Source organism: Archocentrus centrarchus, chromosome 3 (assembly GCF_007364275.1).
Source record: "Archocentrus centrarchus isolate MPI-CPG fArcCen1 chromosome 3, fArcCen1, whole genome shotgun sequence".
Classification (NCBI taxonomy): Eukaryota; Metazoa; Chordata; class Actinopteri; order Cichliformes; family Cichlidae; genus Archocentrus; species Archocentrus centrarchus.
The window spans coordinates 17,869,380-17,895,229 of NC_044348.1; the positions used below are offsets into that span (position 1 = coordinate 17,869,380).

At 38.0% G+C, this 25,850-nt stretch overlaps 1 protein-coding gene across 8 annotated transcripts; it reads left to right on the plus strand.

Annotated features, from left to right (window-relative positions):
• Positions 1-1,462: 1,462 nt before the first annotated feature.
• znf280d (zinc finger protein 280D) lies at positions 1,463-25,100 on the plus strand. 8 transcript variants are annotated; one of them, XM_030720010.1, is made up of 18 exons: positions 1,463-1,600; positions 7,528-7,652; positions 9,802-10,007; positions 10,109-10,208; positions 10,319-10,555; positions 10,930-11,004; positions 11,113-11,219; positions 11,433-11,620; positions 14,898-15,055; positions 15,145-15,245; positions 15,337-15,483; positions 15,908-16,042; positions 16,138-16,370; positions 17,758-17,898; positions 17,990-18,058; positions 18,894-19,009; positions 19,109-19,133; positions 22,812-25,100. In XM_030720010.1, the coding sequence occupies exons 2-18, from the start codon at positions 7,535-7,537 to the stop codon at positions 23,188-23,190; spliced, it is 2,535 nt and encodes an 844-aa protein (XP_030575870.1). In that variant the 5' UTR covers positions 1,463-1,600; positions 7,528-7,534; the 3' UTR covers positions 23,191-25,100. The 8 variants fall into 8 exon arrangements, with proteins under 8 accessions (XP_030575870.1, XP_030575878.1, XP_030575886.1 ...); XM_030720018.1 differs by having other exon boundaries at positions 19,112-19,133; XM_030720026.1 differs by having other exon boundaries at positions 10,319-10,543.
• The last annotated feature ends 750 nt before the right edge of the window (positions 25,101-25,850 follow it).

Below are 25,850 nucleotides of genomic sequence, written 5' to 3' on the forward strand. Positions count from 1 at the left end.
GGACAGAATGTCATTCCACTGCATGGAAATGTGATGCGAATGACAATAAAGAATCCTTGTTGACCTCAGAATGGTTCATGGTTCATGGTTCTCAGCCAGAAAGGGTGGAGTGCCCAAAATGGATGGAGAACATTTAATTGTTTTTGTTTGTTTGTTTGTTTGTTTGGAGGGGGTCTGTTTAAGTTTACTTTGTTGTATTGTTAATGAAGCATTTAATTATATGATTATACCATGAAGAAAAGAGACAAGTTTAACAGGTCGTTTATTGACCCCACAAACTGCAATTGTTATACCCAAGGTATGTGGAAGAGCATCTCTGAACACACAGTACATTGAACCTTGCATTAGATGGGCTACAGCAGCAGAAGACCACACCAGGTGTCACTCCTGTCAGCTAAGAACAGGATCTGCAAATTCACACAGGCTCACAAAAACTGGACAGTAAAAGATTGAAAAAAATTCTTGATGAGACTCGATTTCTGCCGTGGCATTTCAATAGTAGGATCAGAGTTCGTTGCAAACAATATGAAAGCATGGATCCATCCTGCCTTGACTGGTTCAGGATTTCGCTGGTGGTGTAATGTTGTGGGGGATATTTTCTTGGCAGACTTTGGGCCCCTTGGGTCCAGTTGAGCATTGCTTAAACCCCACAGCCTATCTGAGTATTGTTGCAGACCATGTCCATCCCTTTATGACCACAGTGTACCCATCTTCTGATGGATAATGCACCATGTGACAAAGCTTAAATCATCTCAAACTGGTTTCTTTAACATGACAATGAGTTCACTGTACTCAAATGGCCTCCAAAGCCACCAGAGCTCAATTCAATAGACCACCTTTTGGATGCGGTGGAACAAGAGATTCTCAACATGGATGTGCAGCCAACAAATCTGCAACAACTGTGTGATGCTGTCATGTTAATATGAACCAAAATCTTTGAGCAACATTTCCAGCACATTGTTGAATCTGTGCCACGCTATGACAACAAAAGGGGGGGGTCATTTAATGTCAGCTGATGTGATTTATCATTTATCCCTTCATTTTATTTTCTTTTTACCTTATTACGATATTTATTTTTGCTATATTGCCCTTTTTGTATTGAGCTATAAGCAGCTCTACTTACTTAAGCAATTCTGTTATAGGTTTGTTGTGTCTAACTTCATTTGTACTTGATGTAACAAAGTAGTTTCCTAACTTTGGGATAAATTAAGTATATATTATCTTATTTAGTCCATCTAGTTATCTACACATTCCTATCAGTTGTTTATTGATTACTTAGAGATATATCTAAAAGTAATGATAGATAAATATGTAGACCTAAACAAATGATTATCAAACATCTAAGCAAATATTTTCTGTGTATTTTCCTGCTTCGTGCAAACGTGTGCTGCAGTTGAATATTCCCAAGCTTTCAGGTGCAGAGAACTGATGGAGAGACCAGGAAGCACTACAACATTAGAAAGGAAGTTCCCAGAGAGCAGCTCCGGGCATTGGTCCGCACGCATCGAGCCTTTTCGCCGCGTTACATCCCCTGGTGTATGATGTGCACCCACCCTTTCTGAACTCCGCCGTCCTCAGTCCAAGGACTGTCCTAAAACTGGTATGTAGACACAGCTTTGGCCCTAAAACCAGAAGCTGGAGGTGAAAGAGCTGGGCTTTAACACATCCTGTTGGTGCAGGCTTTGTCCCAGAGAATGTGTGCATGCTAACGTATGCTAGCTAATCTTATGAGGCTCTGCTCGATGAACGGTCACTCTTGCAAAGTAATGATATGATGATTTGACGGTAACCTGTGCTGCTGTTTTTAAATCTGATTTTACACATAACGCTTTAATGTCGGCTGAAGAGCAGAAGGAGGATGGGGAAAACCTGGACGTTAGCATTAGCTTTGCTGCTAACGAAAAGAGATGTTAACGTCAAACAGCGCTGCTCGCTATGAGACAGCTAGGCTAACATAACGTTAACTGGGCTATTGTTGAATGTAGCACACAGTAAAGTCTTCTGTCAGCTAATTATTGTTTTCACATGCTTAGAAAATGTGCGCTGAGGTTAGCTAGCTTAAAATTAAAACCTCGCATAATTCACATTTCAGTTAGTGGTTTATCGCTATAAAAGCGCTCAGGCCCACACAAGTAATGCAGAAAAACGTGTGACTGTAATACAATAGAAACTGTATTTTTTTTTTTTTTAAATTTTATTTATTTTATCTGAGCAGAGGTAGTACAGCTGCACCGGCAGGCACTGCTGTCACCATCTTAAAAGATATTTAAACAGCTTTGTAATACCTTCAGTTTGTAAAAGCTGCTTTTTCAGGCTCTCCACAACACAGGAGCTAAAGCGTGCAGACCCTCACCAGCATTAACCACTATAAATGATTAGTTGGATTAAAAGAAATTGGTTTTGGCCTTCCCCCAAAGGAAAATAACCTAAGTGTAATATTTAAAAAAAAAACTTTTTTAAGCTAATGTACTGAAACCATTTTCTTAATCAAACGGACAAAAATAACAGAAAAATGCACAGACATTTGTTGAACTAATACATGCTCTTGCTGTAGTATTATTTGACCTGTTTGTGCTGTTGGCTATGAAGTTAAAGTGATGCAGTTTTTTTTATAAGTTGTTATAGGTCCTTAAATACTAGAAATTGAGCTTGTTGCTATGCAATGTGATGATGCCATCTGATATAGATAAAAAGCATCAGGATCCCAAGATATACCTGTGTGCCAAGTTTGGTTGGACAGCTCCTGATTATTAAGGAGGCATACACAGACAGATTTTGTACTAAGATAAGTCAACACAGGCTCATTGCGTTGGCGAAATTCAGACCAGCTGTACAGGAAAATCCCTTAAAATGCAGTCTGTGCCACTTTTAATAAAGTAGCTTCAAATATTATCACAGCAGCTGCAATCAGAATTTTAATTATTAGCTTCTTTTGGTGACAGCAACGTGTTTTTTTCCCTAGAGCTATATTGATGTATCATTGAAGAATGGTCAAAAAGTGAAAATATCCCGTGAGCAAAAGTTCTCTCACAACAGTAGTTCAAATGACCAATTTTTAATGCTTTAATGAGTCATAGATCAATGTTAAGTGGCTTAACAAAAAAAAAATATTTCCCTAAAAATGGTCAGGTACAAAGACTGAACATGAATGAAAAAGCAGCCTATGCCCAAAGAAAAACTATGATTGAATGTGTATTGTTTCAGCAGTAATTCAGGTAGCCAATTAGTGTAAACCGCCTGCATGGTGGTTATCAAGTGTCTTTCCACTTAAGGGTATGCATGCAAGTTCATAAAGTGGTGTCTGATACCTTGTTAACTTAACAAGAACACAAACATACAACAACAAAATGCCACATTGTTGTTGCAAATACAGCAAGACAGTGGTGCTTGTAGAAAAGTGGTGTTTTCTAATGTTATGGTTGCACATTTAAGTTGTGAAACTTTGTATATTTAGTTCAAACACTGTCTCTAATCGTAGGAGAGATGGAAGTTACTTTAGTTTAATGCCAGATCAAAGTGAAACTAATTTTGGTGACTGAATATTTGTGACAAATTTAATGTGTTTGGCACTTAGAGCATACTGAAAAATAAAGAGTCAGTGAGATCTGAAGCTTTCAGCTGATTCTTAAATCAAAGCTCTAAACATAACCGTCTCTGGACCACATTATGTGGCAGCATTAGTTGCCAGGATAAAAGACACCTTTATGACACCAAAACAACTTTAACAACAGATCAGCTAGTCTTGCTTTCTATAGTAGACATCTCTAGACAACAGCTACAGTAGTGCATGGCATCAGGCTTAAATACCCACAAACCACAGTAATTTGTAGCATCACCTCCAAACAGCGGGGGCATCTTGTGGCCTCACCTGCAAACACCCTCAGATAGCTACAGTACATTATGACACCAGCCTGAAACAGCCCCAAAAAGCCACAGTAGCAACCTCAAAAAGCCCAAAACAGCCACAGCAGCTCATGCCATTACTTCAAAAAGCCGAGGTATGTCATGGCTTTCTGAGAAAGCTATGAGGCCATAGGTTGTGGCATCACCTCGAGAACCTCCAAACAGCTGCAGCGTGTTGTGGATCACCTTAAAAAGATGGCAGCTCATGTAGGGGTGTGCAATTAATCTGCGTTTTAGTTCGATTTTGATTTTTGGCTACAAACAATCACAAAAACAGTGTAAAATCAAAAATTGATTATTATTAAAAATATTTTGTCACATTAAGTTCCATATACCCATAGGCCTGATTTATTCTGTAGCATTGAGTCTTTGTGGGCCCACAACGTAACCTATGTAAGTGGCCAGCAACATTGCCAGCACTTAAGCTTGTGCAGGTGCATTATGTGTTGAACGGCCATGACAGGTCAAGGCATCACCCTAAACAGCTGTCGCACATCTTGGTATCTGAAGATGCCACCACGGGTACCACAGTGACGTGCCGATACCGCAATTTGAGCAAGCCGTCTATTTTTGTTTAACAGTCTTTACATTGTTAATAAATATTTAAAGAGAAAAGAAAATTAAGGGATAAGAAATAAATTAAAGGACCTCAAGTTATGTAGACAGTTGTAGAAACTGCATACTGTACAATAGTCAGGTTTCTGGGTTTTTATTATCTTTATTAAAACATTAAACGCAGCCTATAGCAAAATAACTTGCATATAATTTAGTCTAATAAATATATAGCTAATAAAATGTTTTAGATAATGTGAGTGTATATTAGACATTCTTAACCAAAACAAGCAAAAATATTTAGTTTTTCATTAAGAAAAAAATGTATCTTCCATTTCATAACTAATAAAATCAAAGCTGTTTTAATTCCAGAATCTGTTGTAAATTATTTTCTGTAAGACATTTTATGTTCAGCAGTCACACAGTGAATAATGCTAAGGTCTTTTCTCATAAGAGGAAACAACAGGCTGAAGCCCTTTTTGCATATGCGTAGAAAACAAATGGTTTTCTGTCCATCCTTTATAATAGATTTTAAGGAAGCATTGAAGCACCTTCCCATAGTATTTAGAGAATTCATCCAGCTCTTATTATGGCTGCCATTCACATAACCCTTGCATTTCTTTTTCTGTGTATCTTTACCACTAGTATATGATTTTTTTTAAATTTTTATTTTTTACTTAACAGATCTCAAACTCCAGTATTACTAGGAGTAATTTGTTAGTAGGGAGTAAGTAATTTATCATGGGGAAGGTTCTGTTAAACTTCATGTACATGAACTAACCAACAGTAAGTGGCAGAGAGAAAATCAATAGTTGTTAGTAGATTTGAGTTTTGGGCAGCTAGTTATTGCCCCTTGTCATGCAGAGAATTTGTGATTTGTGAGGTTGACGTCAACATACTTAAAGAAATGTTGTTCTGTTTCTGCTTGATGTTTATATGATATACTATGACATGTTGGCCTTATTGCCTTATTGTTTTTATAAGGTATATTATATCAGCGCCTCAACTGCTAGTTAATTAAGTTATTACAGGTTTAAATGTTCACCTGCATTTTTCTTAGCCACAGTGGAGAAATTCACAAATTCCCCTTTAGTCAGACTAATTTTAATTAGCAAGAGGCAGCTGTTTGATGGAGAGGAGGAAAAAAACAAAACAAAAAACACCTGCACACCTACACTTTATTACCAGCTCGGCATTGAAAATCAACCAGGAAAAAATGTCAAGCTGAACATACTGGAGAGTGTTTTATCAAGACAGCTTCCAGGAAGTCAACACATTGTCAAATGTTTTTTAATCACATGGCCAGAAACAAGAGTCCAAATGAATGCTAATATTCTTTATCTTTTGAATGTAGCAGGACAAGGTTGTTTTTCAAATACGATAGCACGTTAGGCCTCAGTCATAGAGACCGATTAGTGACTCCCTGGAAACCCCCGTTGCTAAGGGAAAATGTGTATTCCCAGTTGGCATGTGGTTGTGTTCACAAGATGAAATCAGTTGCAAAGGGGTCCTGCACCAAAAACCTCCTCTTGATTGCTTTGGTTGCTAGCAGGTTACCACGGTCCCCTGTAGTTTGCATGGAAGATGCAGACTTATCCCCAACTACTCACTAAGAGGTAATGAAACTTGAGACGTACAATGCAAACTGAATATGGAGAATCTTTGCCTTCAAAGGAAAAGTTGTGACTTACTGTTGCAACCAACACATTTTACTCTGAAGGCCAACATTCTCCATTTCCAGTTTGCATTGCTCTTTTAAAGTATCACTACTGCTTGGCAAGTAGTTTTATTGCAGACTGCGAACAATTGCAGCAACCTGCTTACAACCAAAGCAATCGCAGGGAGGTTTTCAGTGCAACACCGTATACCTCTTTGTGACTGATTTCATCAACTGGCAACAGCCTAGAGCAACCACATGCCTTATTGTGTTTCAGCACATCACTTCCCGTTACTGTTGCCTATCCACTGGGTTTGATTGAATTCAATTCACATCTTTTTTATTCATCTAGTTTTCTCGTTTGATTTATAATTAAATTCAAGGATGTCTCTTGAAGTTTAAGGAATTTACTGTTTTACATGTTGATTAATCGTGATCCCAGTATTGACCAAAATAAGTGTGATTATGATTTCTACAATAAGCAGCTCTACTCCAGCCAGTAAAACACTCATCAGAGGTCATTTATTTTGTTCTCAGCTTGTTTAATCTTGTAGAAATGGACTGCTGACCAGCTGTATGCCAAATGCAGATTTTGCAGTTATTTCAGTGCAGCCTCAGGCAGCAGATTTTCAGATTTCACACCTGAATCTTCTCCCAGTAACCTGGTTTCTGTATGTTCATTGCTGCAGTTCATTCATTCAGCAAAAAAAAAAGATTTGTGGTTATTGACATTTTCACATTATCATCCAGGTTATACTAAAAGTAAATTAAGTGAAAGTGAGCTGGCATACACAGTGGCAAGTTCTGAAACCAAAACTGACTCGATTTTTACTCCAATTGCCTGGTTCTTATAAAGCGCTTCTCTATTCTACATGAGCACTCAGAGGACAGCATGTCTCATTCACACACACATTCATACAAGCACTTTCTACATCTAAGTGCTATCTATTTAATACACAGACACACATACGCAATCACACTCTGATGAACATATGAGGAGCAACTCGGGGTTCAGAATCTTACCCAAGGATACTTTGACATGTAGACTGGAGCAGCCAGGGATCCCACTGCTAACCTTACGATTAGTAAATGAGCCACAGCAATCCCCATTGTCGTGTCAAAATGTCTGTTTTGTTTCTAAACATATGGATCTCTGCAAATTATGTCCTGTTAATTGATGTCCATCTTCCTGTATATTGAGCTTAGGTATTAATTATAACTATTATTGAAGAACTTGATATTTTCAGTTTAAATGCCATATCATTACTTTTTGATAGGCATAAATATCTTGCAGAGGATAGTTGACCTTGTTTCACAGCAGAGAGTTTATTGTAAAATACTATAATCTGTTCTTAGTTTCTATTTCATCTCAACATGTATGATGTTTGCAGAACTTTAGCGGTTTTCTGTTGCAGGTCCACAATGTCTGAACTTTTTATGGAGTGTGTAGAGGAGGAGCTGGAACCATGGCAGAAACAAGTTCCTGAAGTTCATCTGATAGAAGATGATGATGATGAACCTATCTTTGTTGGAGTGCTCTGTATGTTACACCATATTTTTAAAAAGATGAAAGTGTGTTTTTAAGCAAATGTATAATTTTATTATAAAAACTTTAACAGCACAAATGCATGTATAACTAGAAGCACTCAGAGAGTGCAAACCTCCGCCAAGGCCATAGGGTCACTGACGCTGTAATACGTGTATCTAAATACTGTGAAATAATCTTTCATCTTTCCCAGACAACAATAACCCCCTATCCCGCCATAGTGAAAAATCCTTAAAAAAAATTCCTGCATCCAGATCGTGATCTGGATCACTGCCAAAATTTAATCACTTTTTCCTCTTGTCATTTCCAACCACTCCACAAAATTTCATCGAAATCCATTCATAACTTTTGGAGTAATCCTGCTGACAAACAGACAAACAAACCAACGCGACCGAAAACATAACCTCCTTGGCGGAGGTAATAATACAAGATCAGACTACATTCCTTCACCAAGGTTGAAATTTCCCTCCACACCAGGCATAAAGAGTGCCTGGATCCAGATCTGGATTAGTTTGTGATATTTTCTGGAATGCACAGACAGTGTTTCCCAGTTCTTAATATGCATTTGTAAATATAGGGAATTAAATGTCCAGTTTTACCTGTTTCTAAATGGTAAAGAATCCTTTAAAAACTCCTGGTTCCAGATCAGCCTCTGAAATTTTAATTCAAACCCTCAATAACGTTTTTAGTAATACTGCTAATAGAAAAACTGAGCCAATAACATAACCTAATAATTACATCTGAATCACCATCTGTCATGTAAATGATGTATTACAGAGACGGTTCACCCCAAAATTAAATATCTTCCTCTGGCATGTAATGCTATTTATCCAGCTAGATTGTTTTAGTTTACTAATACTAATTTATGCCATTGGAGAAGTAAAATAATTCTTTTAACAAGATTTGTAGATTTTTGAATAGCTGGATCATGATATCAGGAAAGTGTGTGACCCAATTTTATTTATTTATTTTTTTTTAATAATTTTGCCTCGGTGCACCACCCTTCACACCATCTACCAAGTTAAGAAGACTCGAGGAGGTATACCTATCATTCATAAGTCTACGTCATCATGAATGGAAATACAGAGAGTGTTGAACAAGGTGTAAATTGCTGGTTACAGTCAAGAATAGGAAGGCCAGTTTAACTTTGCCATCAAGCATAACCTATACAGTTCTGGAGAAAAACATTTGGACAGATGAAACCAAAATGAACTTGTACCAAAGTGATGGGAACAGAAAAAATACAAAGGAGGAGGAACAGCTCATGATCAAAAGCATATTACATCATCTGTCAAACAGGATGGAGGCAATGTTATGGCATGGGCATGTATGGCTGCCAGGGGAATTGGGTCATTAATGTTTATTGGTGATATGACTGCTGATAGAAGCAGTCCAATGACTTCTAAAGTGTATAGGGCCAAGAGTTTCTCAAAGCAAAGAAATGTGATATTCTTCAATGGCAAATTTAGTCACCTGATCTCCATTTCAAAGATCATATGCTTCAGCATTAAATAAAAAAATATTAAAACCAATTCTTATATTTAGAAATATTAGTTTGTCCAGTTACTTTTGAGCCTCTGAAAATAGGAGGCTGTATTAAAATGACTGTAATTCCTCCACAGTTGTAAAGTACGTTTGTTAAATTCTTTGAATTAAAGCTGAAAATCTGCACTTTAATCACATATTGATTGATTGTTTTTAAAATGCACTGTGGTGGTGTATTCAGGCAACATTACCAAAAAAAACAGGTCACTCTTTCAAGAGACGACAAATATTTCTGTTTTATTTCTGTTTTATTCACAAACCTTTAAGACGGATACATGTGCACAACACCACGCCTGTGGTGTGGTGTGGACATCAGCTGCAGCTGATGTCTCCAAAGCTCTGCAGATTTGACCAAAACAGTCTAGATGGATGAGTAGTGCTACAAAACTATGTATATTTAATTTTGTGGTGAACCTTTAACTCGCTACTTGTAGTAAATTGCAGCTTATTGCAGTTAGTTTTCTAAACCTTTTACTTGTTTTCCAGCATGTTGCTCATTTTTTCTGCTAAAAGTTCAAAACAAATATTTTGTTGACTTGCTTATTTTTGCCCTCACCCCGTGCCTTTAAAAAAAATTTTTTTTTAAATGTTCTTACAGCGAATAACCAGAAAGATGGAAAGCCTACTAACCCTCCACCTCCTCAGAGGAAAAGTGCTGTGAAACAAGAAGTAAAGTGCCCCCCTCCTCAGCCTGCTGTGGCCCCCTCACCAATAGTTCTACCATTGAATATAACTGGGAAATCAAATACTGCACCACCCAATCTGACAACAGTAACTCCACAGCCTGTTATTGTCAATAATCAGGTATTTTTGGTTTTAAATGTTTAATACCATTATAAAACCAAACAAGAAGATGCAAAAGGAACAGAAACTGATAAAAGTGATTTTGTTTGTTTATTTTCCAGGGCTTTATTGTCACTTCTCCACAGTTAACCAATAACAGTGAGTTCATTGCCTCTCTTGGGGCCCAGTATCCCCCTGGAACATCATTTACAATTGTTCCAGGTAAATCTAAGTTTAATCTAGTAATTGATTTGCAAGTAAATGTTCTTTCCACTGTGTTTTATTTTTATTTTCAGTCTTGTAATGTTAAGTGTGTATCCTCTCTTTTACAGCTGGTCAGCAGCAGATTTTCCAGCAGGTCTCTCCAGCAACAGTGATACCTGGCGCTGTCCACAGGCCGCAGGTGCAGCAAATTAGCAACAATGTTGTGACATTGTCAAATGTCCAGAGTCCTGCTGTGTACTCAACACAGCCCAGTCAGCTGCAACCAAACCGATCCACCTCACAACCTCTTCAGACCTTCTCTGTGTCTGCAAAGGACAGCAGCAATAACAGAGGTAACTCTGAAAGTGAGCTATTTTGCTTTTCCTTATTTTCTGCCATATCTGCACTTTTTCAGTGATGGGTTCTCATATTAAACAAGGTTGAAGTTTAAGATAATAAGGTCTGCATTTGTGCAAATGATCCTTGTGAGCAAAAAGCTCTGGCTTTAAAGCCCGACCCACCAAGAAAATCAACTTGGGGGAGGGGGCTTGGGGGAGCCCCAGTTTAAGATAAACAAGGATTATTTTGAACTTTGAATCATGCAAAGGTACTCTAGTAGAGTCTAAGAATAAAAATGTGTAGCTGGGACTAAAATGTTCCCTTTAATGCAGTGGGTTTTAGCCTTTACCATTCAGTCATCCGGCAGTGACTCAGATCAATTCCTTTACATTTCATGCAGATCAGAGTTTACTGAAACGAGGACTGACACAACAGGAAATGGACAACACAGCTAAAAAAGCTAAGCTTGACTTGGGTAAGATTTATAGATATTTAAATTTTTTAAATCTTTCAATAACCCCATAATTTAATCTTAGTTCCTGTTGTATTTTGTTAAAGTTAAGCTTAAATTATTTTTCTGTAGCACCACAAAAAGTAATTGTCAGAGTGGATAATGGTGTCATGAAGAGAAAGTGTCCCAATTGTCAAGAAGAAATTCTTACAGAGGAGGCCCTAAAATATCACATGACGGTGAGCAGAACCTTCAGAGTATGAATTAATGAGAATTTGCATAAGAATATTTTGTTATTGTCAAATGGGATTCTATTAAATAATTATTTGTTAAATAGGATTATTTTGCAGGCATGTATATTTAAAAGCAAGTCAGTTTTAGAAAATAATCATGCAGATGCCATTTTTCATGAGACATTAACATGCAAGTTGTTTAACATTTGTTTAATTCAGAGCTGCTGTGCAAATGGAGGAAGTGCAGCTCCAGCGGCCCTGAACACCAATGCAAACAAGCGCATCATGCTGGTCTCAGATTTCTACTATGGCCGATTCGAGGGAGATGTGCAAAAGAAGGAGGCACAGAAGACCAACACCACCTTTAAGTGCCAAAGCTGCTTAAAAGTTCTTAAGAATAATATCAGGTTGGAAAATTTGCTTTTTCTAAATTAAGAAGGTCATAATTTTTCTTTATAACCCCCCCACACAGAGACACACACACACACACACACACAAAGGCTTTGTGTCTCAGCATTTTTCCTGTATTGTAGGTTTGAAAAAGCAAGTGAACACCACACTGACATAATATATTAAATGTAGAGTTTTTACTTCTACATATAAAGCATTTTGGAGCAACGTTATCATCAATGAGAGTTCATGTTTCGGACCAGGTGAATCACTTGCGTAGGCTACATCATAGATTACACACATTCGACACAAAGTGTAAATTATGCTTATGGGGAGTCTCTTATTCCTTGTTTAGTAAATACTCCACTTACATAAATCACATCCTTGCCTTTGGACACTAAGGTGAAAGCAGCAATAAGACTACATAATTTTTATTCATTTAGCATTATTATTATAATCAAAAAGAATTCTTTGAGAAACAAAATGTATTAGACCAAGAGCATAGCTGTATTATTAACTTGATCATTGTTTTCTGTTAGGTGACATATTAACAATTACTGTCTGCTAGTGTAAGGAAGGCTAAGCAGCTCAGCTTACAGATGCCTGCCCACCCCATACCCAGACTGTCGGAAAAATCACATTGCTTTCCAATATAGAACAGCCAGGCATATTAGAGTAATAAATATTCAGGTTTGGTCTAGTATTTATTATGCCACTTTAATGTCAGTCGTGTTTTGAAATCTTTGGAGATTTCGTATCAGATGGCAGACAGAATTGCAGGGTGAGAGTAAAGCTTATGGGTACCAATCTAAACACTAATGGTATTGTTAATTTAAAGCAATTTTGAAATCAACTTTCCCTTCATGACAATGAGTTAAAGCTAAACCATCTGCCTTTTGCAACTCTAACATGGATTTAAATAATGTGTTTATTTATATGTATGTTTGTGGTGCTTGTAGACAGTGATGTAGTGTTTTTGTTTTGTTTCGATATGAGTGTTGTGAGGAACTAATTTTCCAACTCTGAGCCTTCTTCCAAAAAGTGTCTGCAGTTATAATTCTCAAAAGGCAGACTGAGTCTTGAAGGACTTTGTGTCCAGTGCCAATAAAGAGAAAAGGAGGGTGGGGGGATGTCTCCCTCTGCCCTAACTGCAGCTTTTGTCTCAGATGGATGACAGTATCTGACCATTTTCCCTCATGGGTGTAGAGATGAAAAATGGCTGCTAGTTTAGGTGGCGTAAGAAGTGCTCCTTTGATTAAATAACTTTGCTTCAGAACAGTGGGGCAAAAAAGCTTCTGTAAGCTGCTTTTAATGGGGAAACACATTTGTACTGCAACCGTGCACTCACAGCAGAGGTCAGAGTTCATCCACATAAAATTTCTATTAGGGCAGCTGAGGTAGCAGAATGTGCAGGCTGAAAAATGGTCCATACCTCATCAGGGCAGCAGTGGCAGGTAGCTGAGGAGGTGCTCAGTGCAGCCACGGGGCACTGTATCATTAGGCAAAACAAAAATCTTTGTGTAATTGCTGATATTATAACGGCCATTATACATGCTTAGAAAGTGAAGCGTGAGGAGAGCACTTCATTTATCTTAAAAACCGTTGGGACCTGGATCATAACCGCTGCATGTACACAGGCCATGAATGTTTAATTTTCCCTGCAAAGCTAAAGTTGATTTTGTTTTAATGCACCTTCTCTTTTAAAGATAAATAGTTATCAAATTTGTCTAAGTCAACCATTATAATTATTAATTTTTTTCTTTCTTTTTTTTTTGAGTTGTTTTTGCTGACAAAATGCAAACGTCATGATTAATGAATAGAAGAGTTGTGTGAAAAATACACTCACATGTAAATTTAAGTAATTTCTGATTATCTGGCCTAATTGTTTCTGGCTTATGGATTAATTCTTTAATGCAGTTCTCAAATTATGGGGCACGGACTACCAAGTTTAGAAAAAGAAAGAAAAGAAAAATGCAGTATCCATGTACATTATACACATCTGCAGCAAGTTTTAGTATTCAGTTAGTATTCACTACAGCTGAACAAGCTCTGTTGCTATTTCAGTTTTTATCATCTCTCCTCAAAGGTGACAGATATGCTTGTGTGAAGACTGAAAAGTCAGGGCTCGATATAGCAGTTCAAACATCTACAACACATTTTACATTAGACCGATATGGAGCAAGGGGGTGTATGATGATCTTCAAATATTCAGCAAGCATTTAAGAAGTAGCCTGCCAGCATTTTATAAAGTCAGCAGTACTGCATAGATTATCAATCCTGTCTTGAAATTATGGGTTAACTATGGGTTATGGTTAACCTATTTAAATACTTTTAAAATCAGGTAAATAATGGGCAAAATCTGTCATGTAATATCAGAACACCACTTGATATATGAAGTGTATTTATGAACAACTGTATAAAACTTTCATGAAGCAGAGCCGCAGCACTGACATGTCAGAGGGAGAGATGAGAGATTTGCAGCTTAAATAGATCATCAAATAAGGGTTGGTGTGTATCATGCGGCTGTCTGCTGAACTATGTTGCAAGATTTTGTCCATTTCTGTGAAGCCAGTTTGACAGTACAAGACTCAGAGAAATGGTTTACCACCTTACTATGTATATATGTGCGTGAGAGAGTCATAAATACTTTTATTTACATTTTTCCTCTTTTTCATATTTCCTGTTTTCTAAGGTTTCAGTCACAGACCTAGAGACCAGTTGGCAACCTCTGGTTGCTAGGTAAAAATGCAAGATAAAAACGGTTGACAAGTGGTTGCTGGAGGTTGCTGCCAGTTGTTAAGTGAAGTATACAAGTGAGGTATACAGTGGTGCACCAAAAACTTCCAAAAAGAGAAGACGTCTCAAAAAGGTTTCACTACTACTTGGCGAGTAGTTGGGGAGTGTTTGCAGAGAAGTTGGCTTCTTGCATGCAAACTACAGGCAACTTGCTTACAACCAAAGCAATTGCGAGGAGGTTTTTGGTGCAGCACTGCATACCTCTTTTTGACCAATTTCACTTGGTGACTGACAGCAACCAATAGCAACCACTTGCCAGATGATCAGGAATGTACATTTTTTCCTAGCAACCTGTTGTTGCCAAGGAGTCGTTGAGCGATCTCTAGGCCTGCATGGTTGAGACCTAAATTGCTGTCAGTTCAGATGAGCTTGTTTTGTCACAAACTTCAACAGTCTGTTTGTGATTACAGTTAAAAACTGGCTCATCGTTCAGAAGCTCCTACATGTTAAAGAGTTGGTTGACATTTCCGTGCTCTGTGTTTTCACCCTTCCCTGCAGGTTCATGAACCATATGAAACACCACTTGGAGCTGGAAAAGCAGAACAGCGAGAGCTGGGAAAGCCACACAACCTGCCAACACTGCTACCGACAGTACATGACCCCATTCCAGCTGCAGTGCCACATTGAGAGTGCTCACAGTCCAATTGAATCCTCAAGTATAAGATGATGATTCATAAAGCTCAGTCTCGCTGTTCGGTTAGAAACTTATATTCCATTTCTCATTTTATTCTTTATTTCCTTACAGCCAATTGCAAGATATGTGAGCTGGCATTTGAGTCGGAGCAGGTGCTCCTGGAGCACATGAAGGGGAACCACAAACCTGGGGAAATGCCTTATGTCTGCCAGGTCTGGCACTCGCCACAGGGTTACAGTTTCATTTAATTTTTCAAGAGAAATGGTCACTGGCACTAAATTTCTGTTTTTACTGATTCCACAGGTGTGCAATTACAGGTCCTCCTTCTTCTCGGATGTGGAGACACATTTCAGAAGTGTCCATGAAAACACGAAAGACCTGCTCTGTCCCTTCTGTCTCAAAGTTCTTAGAACTAGTCATATATACATGCAGCACTACATGAAACATCAGGTATAAAGCTAAGTTTGCGCTCACAGTTTGAAAGCCTTTCTGATGCTTAGCAAAAACTGTTTAGTGGCTCCAGATTTTCTCCTGTAAATTCTGAACATTATTAAAAAAAAAGTTACAAATGTGAACTTGTTTTTTGTTTGTGCTGTTGGCTCCAAGTTTGAATTAATTTAGGTGTCTGCCGAGCACAGTACTGTAAAACATAAAAGACTTGACAAAGGAGCAATAAATTTGGTCAAATTGGAGCCTAAAAAAATATTAATTGCCACTCTATTAATAGCAGTGAAATTCGTCTATTTCATACTTGTTACTTTAGTTCAGGGAATCCAGATGAAACATCTCAGCTATTAGCTTCTCGAACCACCACTTATTAATCAAATTTTTTTGTGTTTCTTCCCTATTTTTAAATTTTTTTTTTCTATTTCAGAAAAAAGGGATTCATCGTTGTGGAAAATGCAGACTGAATTTTCTCACCTACAAAGAAAAAGTGGAGCACAGGACTCATGTCCACAAGACTTTCAGGAAGCCTAAAGCCCTGGAAGGCCTTCCTCCGGGTACAAAGGTCTGAGTCAGTCTTAATAAGAGTTGTGCTTTTATGTTAAGTGTTAAAGTAATATAAAGTTGATCCAGTGTCTGTACTTTGTGGTTTCATTGCAGGTGACCATCAGAGCTTCCCTCACAGGAAAGTCACCTACACTGCCGGTGTCCCCTGACCGACCTGGCTTTGTTATCAGTACAGAAAGTCCAAGTTTAAATCATCAAATGAAAGCTCCAGTTACTGTATCCAAGTCTAAATCAACTGCTTCGGAAGCAGGAAAGGCCAAGACGCCTCAGAACAAGAAGCAAAATGCTCGCTGCCCCAAGCATAACCTGGCACTAAGGAATCTCAGGTTTGGAAATTTTTTCACGCAGCAGTCAGAAACGGACTCAGATGTGCAGCATTTAAACATCAGTAAAGGTCAAATTTGATAGTGTTCTGTTTCAAACCTCATTTGGTATCTTACGATGGGGCATGCCCTCCATCTCCTCAGCAGTCCTGATTATCCATTTAACTGCTCACAGAAAAAACTGTCAAGGAAGTCGTTGAACGTGGGGTTTTTCTGGATTCAGGATTTATTTTTGTTACACTGTAATTATATTTTTCTTAAGGGAATAATTTTTGGTAAGCATCAAGTGAGCTAGCATTGCAGACTCATGTCCACCTGTTTTAGTTGTGTGTGTCTCTGACACCACCAGGGGGCAGTGTCAGATATGGTTAACATTCGGTAACGTTGGCTACTGTTGGTCTGTTAACTTTGCCCCTGCCTCTGAGAAAACAGAATTCATAATACACATACACAAAAAAACAAACTTGTTTGTAGTGAAATGAAGTGGTGTGGGAACTCTCCATTTGAAGGGGTTTTTACTCTTCAAACTCACGCCTCTGCTCGTGAACTCGTTAAAGCCAACTTTTTCTGACCAATCAGTTTTTGAGATTTGCATAGTGTCATTGCCATCAGGAAAGGCCCTTTGGGCTTTTCTGGAGAACTGCATGCAAGTGTGCATCTGTAGTGTCTGCACTGAAGACCCAGAATCCTTCTCAGGTTATATTAGTTGTTGCCGCATTGTAGTGTAGGTTGTGTAGGTGCTGCGTTTTTTGTTTTTTTTTTAAAGAAAAATGAGTGCGTTTGGATCCTTTTAAACGTCGAAAGCGTTGAGCCCTTAATGATCTGAGCTGATGCAAGTTTATTAAGAAGTTAAATGTCAAGCCCCTTTAAAATGAGTGTATTGTTTAAATAAATTAAATGTTTACACTGCAATCTTCAGCAAAGTGTACATCATTCATTTTAATGGCACAATGAGTCTTTTGCATATGGCTAACATGGAGCCCCACCTCCTGGGTATCCACGACAGGGTGGGTGCAAATTAATGGATGTTATTAAAGCCTCGCAGTACACAAAGTAGATGCTTGTATTTCTAATTAATTTTCTGGACAGTCTTCATTAAGGTGGCTAAAAATAATTTGGTTAATAGCAGGATTTCTGTCTTTAAAAAATTAATGTGTGTGATATTTAGCTAATTAGGCTCAGTAATCAACAACGGTACGCTGGCTTCAGTCACATTATTTGGGCTTTTAAGTGGATCAGACATAATATGATGTAGTGGTATAACAAGTCAGGCTATAAAATTAGGAACCCACAGGCCTCTCAGCAGACAATTAACATATCATACTAATGAGAAATTAAAATCATCATTTACAGAATCTTAAAGTTTAAGTGTTAAAATTTGTGTTTTCAGTGCCAGCGGAGGGAGTTACACATGCATCGAGTGCAACGCACACGTGAACGACTTTTTCTCTCATTTCCCGATGGTTTCCAGTTGTGGTGCATGCAAATATCGGACAAGTTGCAAAGTTTCCATTGGGAATCATATGATAAGGTCAGTAAGAGCCTGGTTTGCATTGATATTTGAGTCAATTTAGCACCTGTTGACTTAATTGTGACAAAGCTTTCTTTGCCCCTTTCATCAGATTTCATAGCACCATCACCAAGAACAGATTTTTGAAAATGGATCACAAGAAAAATTCGTTATCCTCAAAGTAAGAGCACGTCTTATGTTTTTACACATCGGTAAATGCAAGTCTCTGATTTGCATAAAAATTTTATTAAACAAAGTTTGAACATTTATAATGATTGGTGTGAAATTTTAGCTTCCTATATCAAATACTTTTCCAGATAGATGTTTTTTGAAAAATGGTCCATTGGCACATTTTTTGGCACATTAAAATCTGAGGCCATGTTTGAACATGAATATCTCAAAAACAATTACAGCTTGAAATTTTCACCAGTCTTTCTTAGCATCAAAATGAATTAGGATCTGTAATTTGGGACTGATGAATCAAAAATGTAGCTGAGTATTGGGTAGTTAAGTCCAGCATTCCTGCAAAGTCTCCCATTTGAGCACACACTAATAAAAAAAACTTAACATTGCAAAAGACAATTGGTGACAGTTTCTGAATGGTATATAGTTGCATTTCACAATATTGCAAAATAAAGCATGTAGAATACTTTTTAACAGTCACAAAATGAAGAAAATGATATTTTCTTTCAACTTTCATGTTTTCTTATATAAATATGATATGTTGTGCCACAAAAACAAAAATATCAGTAGATGGTTTACCCTGAATAGAACAAAATTCTCTAATGTACAGATGGTACTCTTAATTATAACTGACACAATTTACTCTAATTAGAACTGAATACATTTTTATTAAATATTGAAATGTGAAAATGAAAAATGTTCAAACTTTGGACCATAAAACTTTTATGGAAATCTGAGACGGTTGAGCAGAAAATGTTATAAAAAAAAACAAAAAAAAACTGCTCATTCGAGATGAAGTGACCCAATAATAAAACATCTTCTTCTGTTTTTAGGTTAACGTTGGTTTGTCTCAACTGTGACCTCCTTGTTGATGCATCAGGTGGCGACCTGATGACCAAACATTTAAGTGATCGACCAAATCACGTGTGCAAAGTCATACAGGAGAAAGGTTTGTGTTTTTCCTTCACTACCGCTGGAGTCATGGCCAGTGTTTAGTGTCACACGTGTCTTGAAAAGGTTGTTTCTTGTTTTGTTTTTTTTAACCCAGCAGATACGAAAGCCAAAGATCGAGTGTGAGTAGAAACTACTACCCACATTACATGCTGTGATTTATAGTGAATCTCTGAAACACACTGAAGACCAAAAACATTTACTAACTTCTTAAAGGGGCACTCTTTAGAGTTCATAGAGTACTTTTATAAGTTTGAGCAACTTATAAAACAGACTTTAGGAACAACAGATTTTAATAAAGTCAAAATAAAGGCAGCAGAGATACTTCATATACCTCGATCAACTACAGCTTCCTGTGATGTGAGTCAGTCTGCAAAGGTGCAATCTACATTTTTACGCTCATATTCTGTTACTCACTTCCTGTTCTCATGTTTCCATAAATCTGGAAAGGCAGCAATAAAAGTGTGTTTCCCTCATTGATGTGCTGTGCAGAATAAGTCAGGTCTGAATATCAGTCGTGTAGATGTTACCAAAAGAGGTTCATGATGACTAAATATATTACAGCTTTCTAATGCATCTGCAGGATTTGGACTGAATATGGTCATCATCTTTGGGGCAATAAGTTGTTATAACTTGTTACATTACAACTTATGTTATATTGTTACCAATGGAGAAAAGTGACTTATTAAAGTATTTGTGTGTTACCAAAAATTAACACCCCTTTGTAGTTCCTTGTGCATTATGTTGTCCAGAGGATGCATAGGCTCCTGTAGCTCTAAATTTGAATGTATTGCCCTTTCCTCATTGCATAACTAATTACAGTAAAAATCGCATAAGTCGGATTCAAATGGCCCCTGGAATTTTCTGACTTGTAAAAAAAAAAAAAAATTCGTCTTATGTGTAAGTTGGATAAAATCCAATTCTTCAAGATTCTTAAAAATATCAGTTTGGAGTCTAATATTGAATTTTGCTGCAGTGGCTTTCTGTTTCATCCCTGGATTTGCTTTTGCGAATTTTATAATCTCATATTTTTGCTCATAAGTGCGAGTTTGTAGCTTCCCCTTGACTCCTGCTCTTGCCATGATTGTCTCAGGTGAAATGAACTGATTCACCTAATGCAGCCAATCCAGACATCACGTGACTGTATAGCCACTCAAGTGACCTCCAGGCGTTGTTAGTGTGTGTAGTTGTGGATGAACGAGCCGATGCATGGAGTTTGTGTAGATTGTACATATTGGAAGTGGGCGTGGCGGGAGCTGAGGAGGGCTTCAGCGCTAAACTCATCCGACTTATGTGATCACATTTAATTGGAAATGTATTACAACGGGACCAGATTTTTCATCTGAGGTAGGTGAAAATCTGACTTGTATGATACGATTTAGCTGATGATTTTATTGGAATTAACGTTAGGAAAAACTGGGACCTGCAGAAGCCATCCTACTAGAGCTCAAATCCGATTTGTGCGACTTAAGTGATGTTTACTGTACCAACCATCCTCTCCATCATGCAGGGGCGGAGCTTCTGGGGGGGCTGGGAGGACAGACCGGCCCGGGCCTGGGCCTAGAGGGGGCCCAGATGAGATTTCAGGTAGCCAGGCCTCTATCACATCCGAGGAGAGCTGGAGAAGGCGAGCCCTCTCCTGGGTGTATCCAGATGAACACGGTGTATGACCAAAGACATATCCTACTTTACATCACCCCTCAGTCATGTCTTACATGGGGGTTTTATAGGTTGCCACAGTCAGGACTGAGTCTTGGTTACTAAAAACTTTACAAGGCCGACTGACTTTAGTGATGTAGTAGGTGTATAATATTGAATAAAATGTTGTGCTGCATGAATGGCTTTATTTTCGCTGTTGCAGGCATGTGTATGTTATAAAATGATGAGCTTTATTATTTGGGTATAAAGGGCCCGGTCATTTGTCCTGTCCCCGGCCCGGCTCTGATTTGTTCCGCTAGTGCCACCATGTAACCAGAAACTAAGGATCAGGTTTTCAAGCAGAACACAATGCCACAGAAAATCATTCCTACCTGTGGTTATTAAACTTTATAACACCTCCATATGACACCTGGACTATTTTCACTTCTAATATCTTGTCTGTGCTGTATACGGTATTGTTTAACTTTGGAATAATTCATTTTAATCTAACATGGCACTGTTTTTCTAGAGTTTAGATTTTCTATACTATATTTATATTTTAAATAAGTGTCTGTAACAAACCCACCCACCCTGGAATTAATAAACTATTCTGATTCTGAAATATTACTTGATTTTTACCGAGTACCATTTGTCTAATCTTCAAATCACCCTCTACCCAAACTGCTCTCAAGTGACTGCTCGTAGTTATAGCATGACTAGCTTTACACTTTACACATTTATTTTTAGATGGCTGTTGCTGTCATTGGCTTATGTTTTGTGTTTATCCAAGTTATCAAATTGTCTATGAGACGCAGTCTACACACAGAATCCACACAATAAATGCCAACCCCCTGTATTTAGTAAATATAAATGTATACCTTCCACTAGTACAGTTATCTGCCCATGAGTAGATGTGTTGGATTTCCTTTGTTTTGTGAGACAAATATTAGAAAAACATGTAAAAATTAAAAGTGATAGATTACTTATTTGGGGAAAAGTGTGTGAATAATTTTTCAAATTTCAAAACTAACACATTATGATACTAGTAAAACCCAAAAACTGTTTGTGGACACTTTTGTAATACCGGGGACAGAGCATTCAAAGGTCACCAGGACATACAAACAGCAGGTATACAGTCAGCAGTGAAATCAGATTTTATTATTTTTTTGAAGTTGAAAATGTTTGTTGGCTGTGCCAGAGAGATTTTACTAAGCAGTGAAATGAATACTACACATGTGCTATATCCACATAATTAAAAAAAAATATATATGTAATTATACTCAAAATTATTTCGAGTATATTAAAATGGGTTTCAGCAGGGCAAATAAGAGCAGCCTGCGCTGCAAATTTCTTTAAGTATGTTTGAAAAGAACAAAGAAAACAAAATGAATCTATACAAAATGCAAAACTATCCCCCATAAAAGTAAACACTGCCCAGAGAGGGAGCTGGTTTTTTTGTTGTTTTTTTGTTTGTTTGTCTGTTTTCCTCCCTGCAGTTTATAATTCTGCCACTTATGCACAAACTTACAAAATATAGCTTAATTTACAGCTCAGTCCAGAATGCTGACAGTCAGGATCTCTGGCTTCTCCCACCCACAAATGCCTATTTGTACATGTTATGGCTACAGTAAGCCAAAAAAAAAAAAAAACCCTACACCCACTTTGACTTGATAGACTCTTTGGGGACAAGGGCCGCCGTCTTTGCTGTCTCTGATGTTACCCCCAACATCGGATAGCACCTCTGTAATAATACTGTAAGCAAAATCAAAACCTTTCCAATTTAACAGAAAATGACGAATTTCTCTGAAGCATCTGGACCGGTCAGCTGTTTCAGGGGACAGTGCCATTGCGGACTTGCACTAGGTGGAGATCACTGATGAGGACTGTGTAGCAACCTTGGACATAAAAGCTAACCAGCGTGCACTCTGTGGTGATTATTCTCCACCACTGTTATGTTTCTGTAGTGTGCTGTGACTAGTAAACCTGTACATGTGAGTGCCCCTTTAAGATGACTTATAAATAGTAATTTGCCTCAGTGTTTTACTAAGTATGTCGTATCTGTGGATCATTGTCCGTGAGTAGGTGAATAGTTAAAAATGCATGCTGGCTACATGTTAATCTGAAATATGTCTTTATAATGCAGCCCTCTTCCATTCATACAGGCAGCTCATCGTGGGGCAGCCCGCAAAAGTCCAAGTGTACGTCTTGACATCCACACCTGTTCAAAAGCCAAAGGAAATGGACCTGAAACAAGCTGAATGTGTCACATCTGGATGTGCAGCTGTCTCCACTGTTGACAAACCAGAATCAGAGTCGACGTTACCAGCAGGTGACCGGGAGAAGGTTTCCACAGGAACAAGTGTCATCCAGGCTTCCTCTGAAGAAGACTTGAAGCCGTCAGAGCTTCCCGCTTTACCATCTTCCTGCTCATCAGATCTATGCGATGAGACCTCAGAGAGCCGAGATGAGAGAGATCAGCATCCCGACTCTGTGACTGTGGAAGAGCGTGCAACTGGGGAACAGCAGTCTCAGTCAGACTGAACCTGTTCATCAACTAAACTGACTTTCCCGTTATTCACAAATGACCTCATCAGTGTTTCTTACACTTACACACACACACACACACACACACACACACACACACACACACACACACACACACACACACACACACATATATATAAATTTTGGGTTTTTTTTTTCTTTGGCTGTTACGTCCCCCTCCAGATTCCTGACAGTTTACCACTCCAGTTGTAAAAAAAAAATGTAGATATTTTATCATAGGTTTTTGTGTACTGCTTTTGTTTAAAAAAAAAAGTAAAATATCTTTGTATTTGTGAATAAAAGTAGATCCACTACAGTCTTAACCTGCAAAACTCATGAAGAAACAACATGCACATTGTGACTGACAGACAGCTGCAATGTAGCCTGATTTTGTTTTTTTTGTTTTTTTTCTCTCTCTCTCTCCTCCCTCGGTAAAATCAGGCCAACGCATAGTGTCTGATGCCCTTGCAGGAAATGTCTGCCTAAAGAGGGCAGTGATTGTCCAAAATCTGAATCACTGATTGAGATTTCTTGACACAAATTTGTCAAGACCACCAGATTTCCTTAAAAAGAAAACAAAAAAACAATCTCACTCCATGGCATATAATTCTCAAATTATTTATACCTAAATTCTGCATGTAGTCCTCCTACAGGTATGCTTACTGAAATGATGTAATTACTGAATGTTTAAGCAGCTTGGGCCCCATCTATAGCTGAGAATATTTTGTACTGGTGTTCTTTAAAATGAGGCCTGAATTGGATAGGAGCAGTGAAGACAGATGGGAGATCAATGGGGATCAGGGAGGTGAGATGCAGTAAAAATTCAGCCTGATTTTTAGATATTTTAAATTACATTTTTGGTTGCTACTATTGTGTATGTGCTTTTTTTTCCCTTTAATTTTTCTTTTTATTGATCTAAGCTTCTCCCTTTATATAGTCAGTTTGCTGTGCAGCAAGCATAAAAACATTAGTTATGTAGTACATGTTTACTTTATGATCAGTGATCACCCGCTGGTTTTGAGTAAGTTTATCAACACTAGGATGTCTGCTTTAAACATTAGGAAAACGATGGGTTGAAAAGGGATACCAGCTTTGTGAAATGTTTGCATTTTAAAGGTGGAAAATTACCCAGATATTTTAGTAATGAGTGAAAGATCAACTAGATTTTATTGTGTTAACTGTGTTGACAGCTCTAGCTTGCAAAATAAATTCTTTTGGCACAGTTACTACACGGCTTTTGATTTACATCGATTTAGTCCTTTGGGACTATTTTATACAATACCCTTCAGTCAACTTGAAATGTCAGATCTCTAAAAACCTTTCACTTGTACATACAGTAGAGCAAGTCTGTAAATGCATCTATGTCTGATGGCGGTATGACTATAACCCATGGAACCTGTTTATAATACATTCCTATAAAACTCTTCCCTTTAGGGCATATTTTCCTCTGATCTACATACTGGGTTTCAAATCTGGCTTTTCCTGTTCTTCATTATGTAAATAAATGTTTAATACATTCCTGTTTGGATGTTATTTTTCTGTCGGTCAGATTGGATCCTGGAGGTATGATGACATTGCCAGAGCCTGTCTGGCATGTCATGTAATCCTTAATTTTAAGTTTGATAAATGGCGGTCTGGTTTGATCTTTTTTTCCTTTGCTCTTGAACAAAGTAGGAAGCTGGTGATTAGATTTTTTTAATTACTTTAGGGGGGAAAATACTAAAGAGATGAAAAACATTTACTGTCAGTTTGGCCAGATTTGTTACCGTGAGCAGACATTGGTCCATATGTGTACTGAGAATGTAAATGTCTACATGACTGTTGGTCCTTTGCAGTTTGTATTCTGTTCTGAATGCTGACCCACAAGGATAAACTAATAAAACTGAACAAAAAATGATAAAAACTAATCTGGAAAAAGCATTCCATCTCTTAAAACTGACCTCAACTGAAGACTAAATTTAAAAAAGAACTAAATAACAGTGATAGTCATGGTTTTCCTGAAACAGTGTGGAATCTTTTCAGACTAAAGATTTAATTTGTCTGTGTCCCACTTTATTTTCAGATTAGACACTGCCTCTTTTTACATGTCTTCTTTTACTCCCCACTGATCACTCATGGAATGACCTGTCACTTATATCTATATTTTTGATATATATGTGGGTGTGGATAGATACAGATAGCATCCTCCTCCTCACCAACCCTCTGCATGTTCTCTTTCACTACATCCACAAACCTCTGAATTCTTTCCTCCTGCCTGGCAGCTCCATATTTGGCATCTTTTGTCCAGTATATCCACTGTCCCTCCTCTGCACATGTCCAAACCATCTCAGCCTTGTCTTTCTAACCTTGTCTCCAAACTGCTCAACCTGAGCTGTCCCTCTGATGTGCTCATTTCTAATCCTGTCCATTCTGGTCACTCCCAATGGAGATCTGAGCATCATCAGCTCTGCCCCCTGTCTTTGTTGTCAGTGCCACCATCTCCAAACCTACATCATAGCAGGTCTCACTGCTATCTTGTAAATCTTCCCTTCACTTGCTGCTATCCTTCTGTCACAAATTACGTCTCCACACACTCCACCCTACCTGCTGCACTCTCTTTATCCACCGTCACTACATCTACTCCTTGGAGCTTCACTGTTACACTTGTCTCCCTCTCA